The following is a 7,529-nucleotide window of genomic DNA, read 5'->3' as shown; positions in this document are numbered from 1 at the left end:
ACCAGTATGTGATGATGAGTCAGGGCCCCTACTGAGGATACCAGTATGTGATGATGAGTCTGGGCCCCTACTGAGGATACCAGTATGTGATGATGATGAGTCAGGGCCCCTACTGAGGACACCAGTATGTGATGATGAGTCTGGGCCCCTACTGAGGATACCAGTATGTGATGATGATGAGTCTGGGCCCCTACTGAGGACACCAGTATGTGATGATGATGAGTCAGGGCCCCTACTGAGGATACCAGTATGTGATGATGAGTCAGGGCCCCTACTGAGGATACCAGTATGTGATGATGAGTCATGGCTCCCACTTTGGATCCCAGGCTGGAGAAGTTTGAGATCCCCCTGCTGTGATCTAATGTGTGAAGTCACAATGGTCGATTTAAACCGTATCGGGGGACCAAGTCAAACCATTGATGGGGGCGTTGTGAAATGTCAGAATGCATAGGCGTCAACGTATAACAATATGTTGGGGTAACAACGCTAACTAATGATGAACTATATGTTAATGAGACATGGATTAACCATCAGTTACTCAATAAAGTGTTAATAAACTATCCATTAACCATCAAGTTACTCGATACAGTTAGCAAACCACCTATTAACCATTAGTTACTCAATAAGTAAGGGATAATGTATAGCTACAAGGTCATTGTCGCAAAATAATTGACCGACAGAGTTTAAAATACAGAGGCGCCTCGCCGAGGTGTTCTAAACGCAGTGAAGGTCAATTATTTTGCGACAATGATCGAGTATAGCTATACATTATCCCGCTTATTACATGGCTAACTTACTAACAATATACCTAATTCATTTTACATCGACAAGACGAGATCAAATGCAGACGCAGTTCTGTTCTGGCTCCGCTGTCATCGTCGCACACACTCCGCTTGTTAGTGCAGTCGGCAGGTGTGTCTGATTGGCTGCACTGATGCAGTCAGTGGGCTTGATTGCGAACAGCTGCGCACAGTGGTCATTATTGTTCGGCAGAGGTCCGTTATCGAGTAATAACGGACCTCTGACGAGCGCTATTGACCAATCACAAGCAAGCATTTCGGCGAATGTGAAAACGCCATGTAATAAAGTGTTAATAAATCCTTCCAGAATAGCTTCTACTTAACTTCCCCAGATTATTTGTTGATAAACACATTACCTCATGAGTTCCTTGGTACTTAATCATTACTTGTTCAGTAATTTCCTAGGTACTTGATCAGTACTTTGTAAGTGTTTCAAAAAAGAAACGATGATGCCGTTTGGGAAAGATGGTAGATATGGACCCTTATATATGGAATTTTGCCCCAATAGTTTTTCCCTTGGCTTACTTGGAAAATCCTCAGGAAACTACATACAGACCATGTGACGACCCCCCCCCCCCCCCCTGTATTATTATTATTAGTATTAGTATTAGTATTAGTATTAGTATTAGTATTATTATTATTATTATTATTAATAACCAAATATGTAAACCAAATAAAAATAAGCTAAATAAGCTAAGCTAAAAATAAACCAAATGTTTCCATGTGCCGGGGGGGGGGGGGGTGGCTTGTAAACCCAACGTATCTTCCTCACAACTATAATTCTAGGTTTTGATTGTACAGATTTACATGATCTTATTTATGTTGTTTTGGAATTATTTTGGAATTATCTTTGTGTGTGTGTAAAAGAGGGCAGCTAATGATAAGGGATTAAGTATGTTCTGGTGTAGATGGGAGTATTATCGTGTACGTTTATATTAAAGAGCAACTGCAAGCAAAACGTGTGGTTTGCCTTTTTCTTTCCGTCTGGGTTCAGGACATGAGGATGTTGTTGGCCACCGGCCCTGTGGGGTGAGACAGGCTGTAGCCGGGCCTATAGTGGGCGAGACAGGCTGTAGCCTGGACTATAGTGGGTGAGACAGGCTGTAGCCTGGACTATAGTGGGTGAGACAGGCTGTAGCCTGGACTATAGTGGGTGAGACAGGCTGTAGCCTGGACTATAGTGGGTGAGACAGGCTGTAGCCTGGACTATAGTGGGTGAGACAGGCTGTAGTCGGGCCTATAGTGGGTGAGACAGGCTGGACTATAGTGGGTGAGACGGGCTGGACTATAGTGGGTGAGACGGGCTGGACTATAGTGGGTGAGACAGGCTGGACTATAGTGGGTGAGACAGGCTGGACTATAGTGGGTGAGACAGGCTGGACTATAGTGGGTGAGACAGGCTGGACTATAGTGGGTGAGACAGTAGAGTGTGAATCTGATAGATGTAATGATCTCAGTGAAAGGGTTAACCGTTTTGGTAGTGCGGCAGTGAAAGGGTTAAAGGGGCACTTGAATTATAGCCACCACAGTGATGTCATCGGGGACATCGACTCCTTGTGTTGTGTTAATTATATTTACATGTAATATAATAATTACAGCTCAATTAAATGAATATAGCGACACCTTGTCTTGTAGGAACTGCTGCCTTATCCTTTCATGGTGCTGTAATTAACACCAGGATTCAATGTCATTTTCTCTCAAGATAACGGTCAAGTCGACCTAGATGAATGTGTGCAAAACTGTTTAGAGTTGTTGAATGTGTGTGAGATTATGTGCAAAATATATCTTTTATTTTTATTTTCATTAAGTGTCCCTTTAACACTCAGTAAATGACACTTCAAATAAAAGTTTGATCATATTAATCAAAGGGTTTTACCAGAACATATCCTGGGCTGTTTTGGTGTGAATTTCATACTCGTGTTTTCCTACAAAGTCATATAGTTTAAACCCCCTAAATATCTCAGTGTCCAGTGGTATATCTGTCAAATGTTAGTGTTATTGGAAAGAAATTCCGAAATATAACTCATAAAATTTTTCTTTTTCGTGGTTCCATAAACACATGGAACTTACTGACAAGGACACACCACACAAACTACATCTAGTAGAACAGACCAGATTTGGTGAATAAAGTTTGATTGATTGATTGAAAACTTTATTAACAGATTGCAGAATGGGTACAATACAGTACGGCTCAATACACACAATTCTTAAGGGGATGCAGACCAGAGAGAGACTTTCGTCTTGTTTACATCAGGGTCCCCCATTTTCAATTCATAGTGACATATATGACATACACCATACAGATAAACAGTACTGTTACATCCAGACATTTATGACATACCAGATATACAAATATACAGTACTGTTTAAGATACAGAGTTTCTAAAAGAGAGTATATGCATTTGAGGGGGAAGAAACTGTACATTGGAGGGGGTTTGGATATTTACAGGGGCCAGTTTCGAATTGCAGCCTTCCGTAGGTGCTCTTTGAGAGCGGTTTTGAAGGTGGGTAGGGATGTCGAGCTGCTTTACACAGTCAACCATTTAGATGACAGTCACACTAAATGGTAAATAACCTAAACTAAAAGGGGAGAAAGAAAAAAAATATAGACAATATATTATTTACATAACACAATAGAAACATTCAGAAGATGGATACAATGCAAAAAGACGGGGCCAGTAGTGAAAGTGCCCATATACCTACAGACGGACCATTTTCTTCAAAGTCCAACATCAGATCCTTAGATTTCAGTATACAAGTCTGGAATAAAACCAGACCTAATTAAATATGTCCTGTTGGAAACATTTGGACTTATAATGTCACGTGACACAGTGTGGTCTGTCGTCTGCCCCTCACAGGTATATTATATGATATGATTACAAACCAGGTAACAGAAGTATCATACTTGTTACCCCTGTTACTTGATTTACATTTTATTTTAAAAGTTGATCCATTGTGCTGTGTTTCTGTAATGAAAATGTGGAAACTATTAAACATAATTTTTTGTGAATGTGATTTCAGTATTGTATTTTGGAATGACATGCAAAACCAATCTATAATAATAATAATGCAGGACCTCTTTAGGGGTCTTTATTCGGCATGCAACGAACTGGACATGCAATTGGAGTGGCACACACACCGGGATACACACACACACGCACGCACGCACACGCACACACACACACATTGTCTTTTTCTCAGTCGCCGATGCGATTGAGTCTCTGCGCCTAACCCATCCCGTTGTCCTTCCCCCCATGGTCAGCCGGGAGCAGATAGGGCGTCAACGTGAGCCGTGCCCCGGGGACCAATCCAAGTGCTCCTGCCCATCTTCGTCAAGGCGTTAGCGATCTGTTGTTGTGCATGTTTTTCCATTGGGTTTATATTATCGGGGGGGGGGGAACCCTTGCGAGCACGGGGAGAATATGCAAACTCCACACAGAAGGGCCTGGGAGATACCCCACCTGAGTACCTGGCATCATGGAAACCTGGTCCCCAAGTGGGAATCGAACCCTGGACCTTCTTGCTGTGAGGCGACAGTGTTAACCACTACACCACCGTGCCGCTTTAATCGTAAGGCGAGACACCCCAGGTGAATAGGCACATTTTTTGTTGATTTTGAGATTGTTATATTTTGCTTCCTAAACATGTCTTCTATGAAACTAGTGACAATAAAACGTCAATAACACACATTTAGTTGTTTATTTTACTTCATTTTGCCTTATTGCATCCATAAATGTGCACATATTTAATGGAGAAGTGCCTCATTTGCATATATAAACATAACATTCAGAAAACTTGCAATATATTTTTTCTTAGTTTATATGTACATAACAAACTGGGGAAGTTTCATAGTGATATCTATTCAAATATTTTTTGCCATTAGGGGGTACTACATTGTACTACACTGTTTGTAGCCTGTGTGTAGTTCTGTTCAGTTCAATAACATTATTATTATTATTATTATTATTATTATTATTATTATTATTATTATTATTATTCAGTTATCAGGCATGTGTTTAGGTTGTCAATTACTAATGGTTTGATTATGTATTGTGTTTGTAAATAGCTGTTTAAAAAAAATTATGGCATTTTACAATACAGAACTTTGAAGGTGTTTTCCCAAAAATGAGTTTTAATGAGTTTCTCCTCATACTCTGAGCCAGAAATCTCCAATTCAGTACCACTCACATACACCAAACATTCCAGTTATATTCATATCTATGTTCTGAAGGTATTTACAGAAGGGTTTGTTGATATCGCATTCATACCCTGATTTATATCACATTTTATTCCTAAAAACATGGCGAAATATGGAATTTTACCAGAAAAATGGACAATGGAGTATTTTCTGATTTATGGAGTGATAAAAAGAGATATCCAAAATCCCCTCTGTAATAACCATTGGCTCTAATATGTCAACAAAATGAAACTATAATTTTGAAAATGGCTTTATCCAATGTTCAGATTTCTGTCCTGGAATTATATGCAAATTTGTGCATATTTAAGTAGATCATGCGCCATTTGCATATTTAAACATACAATTTCAGAAAACCTGTAATACAAAAAAGTCTTGTCTTAATATAAGTAATCAACTGGCGAAGTTTCATTGTGATATCTATTAGTTAATTTTTTTTACCCTATTCACCTGTAGTGTCTCGATAAACTAAGTTTTATATTTGATTTTATTTCTCTGATGTAAACCCTGATCATCAATATATTATAAATGCCTAAATGTTAATAAAATGTCTCGTGTTTCTGTAAATGTATGATTTAAGAGAAAAAATATATACAAAAAAATAACTAACCTGTCTTCCTGGTTGAAATAAACAGAGGGTGCAACGATGCAGAACGCGACATAACACCGGCAGGGGGAGCACTCCCAGCCCACTACAGAAGAAGCTCGCTATCGGCACCACAGAAGAAGACTTACCCTTTCATCATTTCCCCAAACAAAATACGTAATTTCCGGCGCGACAAAGTCGTACGAAAGGAAGTGCGGCGAAGGCGGGCCAAGAACCCAAACATAATTCTATGACAACCGAAGGTAAGCATGTAGCTTCATCCATAATTCGTGTCGCACAGAACTATTTATCATATTTCGTGCCCAACTGAAACGTCCCTTTCTAACAGGCACAGTTTGTCTTCGGACAACGGCGCTACAGTCTCGTTTGGAACGAAAGGTAGCCAAAAAAAGAAAAAGGAGAATCCGGACACATTACGAGGAGGTAATGCTCCTCATGGACGAGTCCCCGCAGCTGCCACCAGAGGTGTGGGTGTGTGTGTTCACCTACCTGGCGACGGAGGAGAAGCACGCCGTGAGGACCTGCTGCAAGGTCGGTATTCACATGTACAGTACCCCCCACCCCACCTACCCAACCCACCTACCTAACCCAACCCACACACCTAACCCACCCACCTACCCAACCCACCTACTTAACCCACCTACCTAACCCAACCCACACACCTACCTAACCCACCCACCTACCTAACCCACCCTACCCCACCTACCTAACCCAACCCACCCTACCCCACCTACCTAACCCACCTACCTAACCCACCTACCCAACCTCCTCCAATGTACAGTTTCTTCGTCAAATGTATATACTCTCTTTTTTAGACTATTTTTGTATCAAAAACAATACTGTATTTGTAAATCTGGTATGTCATAAATGTATAGATGTAGCAGTACTGTCTATCTGTATGTCATGTATGTCATAAATGTCACTATGAATTGAAAATGGGGGACCCTTATGTAAACAAGACGAAAGTCTTTCTCTGGTCTGTATCCCCTTATTAACAATTGTGTGTGTATTGAGCCGTACTGTGTGTATTGTACCCATTCTGCAATCTGTTAATAACATTTTCAATCAATCCAATCAATCAAGTACTTCAAGAAGCTGATCGACCACCCGTCGCTGTGGAAGGAGTTCACGGTGGTGCTGCGCGAGTGGCGGCGCTACAGCTCGGGCTTCTGGAACACGCTGCGCGCCCGCAGAGCCGCCGTGTCGGTGGAGCACGTCAAGAAGAAGGACTGGAAGCGGCTCAACAAGTACCTGTCCAACATGGCGTCGGTGGTGTTCACGGACGGCGGGGACCGCGTCTACAAGGAGAAGTACTTCGATAACATGTTGAATTTCCCCAACCTGGACCGACTGGGAGTGAGGTACAGTCGCCTCCCCATCATTATGTATATAATCTCTGTTAGGATCTCTGGGTAACGGTACTACTGTATATTATTTGCATATCGTATATGTCACAAATGTAACAGTACTACCTGTATGTCCCTATGCCATAAATGTCATGTATGTTGTGTATGTCATACGATGAATTGAAAATGGGGGACCCTGATGTAAACAAGACGAAAGTCTTTCTCTGGTCTGCATCCCCTTAACAATTGTGTGTATTGAGCCGTACTGTATTGTACCCATTCTGCAATCTGTTAAATAAAGTTTTCATTCATTCATTCATTCAGGAACACCGCCTGGAGCGACTCCATGCTGGGGAGCGACCTGACGGGACACTTTCAGCTGCGCCTGACTCGCCTCAGCGTCTGCAACGTGCGCCTCGACAGCCCGACGAAGTTCATGAACGCGGTGTCGAATCTGTGCAACCTGAAGTATCTCCTGTACCACCAGGAGGCGGGCATCACGGACGCCCGCAAAGCGCTGCCCATGCCCGTCTTCCACCACATGCTGAACAGTCTGCAGAAACTCACGCACCTGTCGTGGG

The 7,529-nt window shown here is 41.8% G+C and overlaps 1 protein-coding gene across 1 annotated transcript in view; it reads left to right on the top strand.

Annotated features, from left to right (window-relative positions):
- The first annotated feature begins 5,750 nt into the window (after nucleotides 1–5,750).
- The window catches only part of LOC311224372 (uncharacterized protein), a 19,349-nt gene continuing 17,570 nt past the window's right edge, over nucleotides 5,751–7,529 (top strand). Inside the window, exons 1-4 of the mRNA XM_084309339.1 lie at nucleotides 5,751–5,844; nucleotides 5,931–6,133; nucleotides 6,686–6,963; nucleotides 7,273–7,529. The exon at nucleotides 7,273–7,529 is cut by the window's right edge and continues 72 nt beyond it. Coding sequence (XP_084165465.1) covers nucleotides 5,832–5,844; nucleotides 5,931–6,133; nucleotides 6,686–6,963; nucleotides 7,273–7,529 — 751 coding nt within the window. The 5' untranslated portion in view covers nucleotides 5,751–5,831. The remainder of the gene's footprint in view (nucleotides 5,845–5,930; nucleotides 6,134–6,685; nucleotides 6,964–7,272) is intronic.

The sequence above is a fragment of the Notolepis coatsorum genome (genome assembly GCF_963971535.1).
Source record: "Notolepis coatsorum genome assembly, chromosome: 2".
Classification (NCBI taxonomy): Eukaryota; Metazoa; Chordata; class Actinopteri; order Aulopiformes; family Paralepididae; genus Notolepis; species Notolepis coatsorum.
The sequence above is the reverse complement of the archived record's forward strand: the minus strand, read 5'-3'. Positions and strand labels throughout refer to the sequence as shown.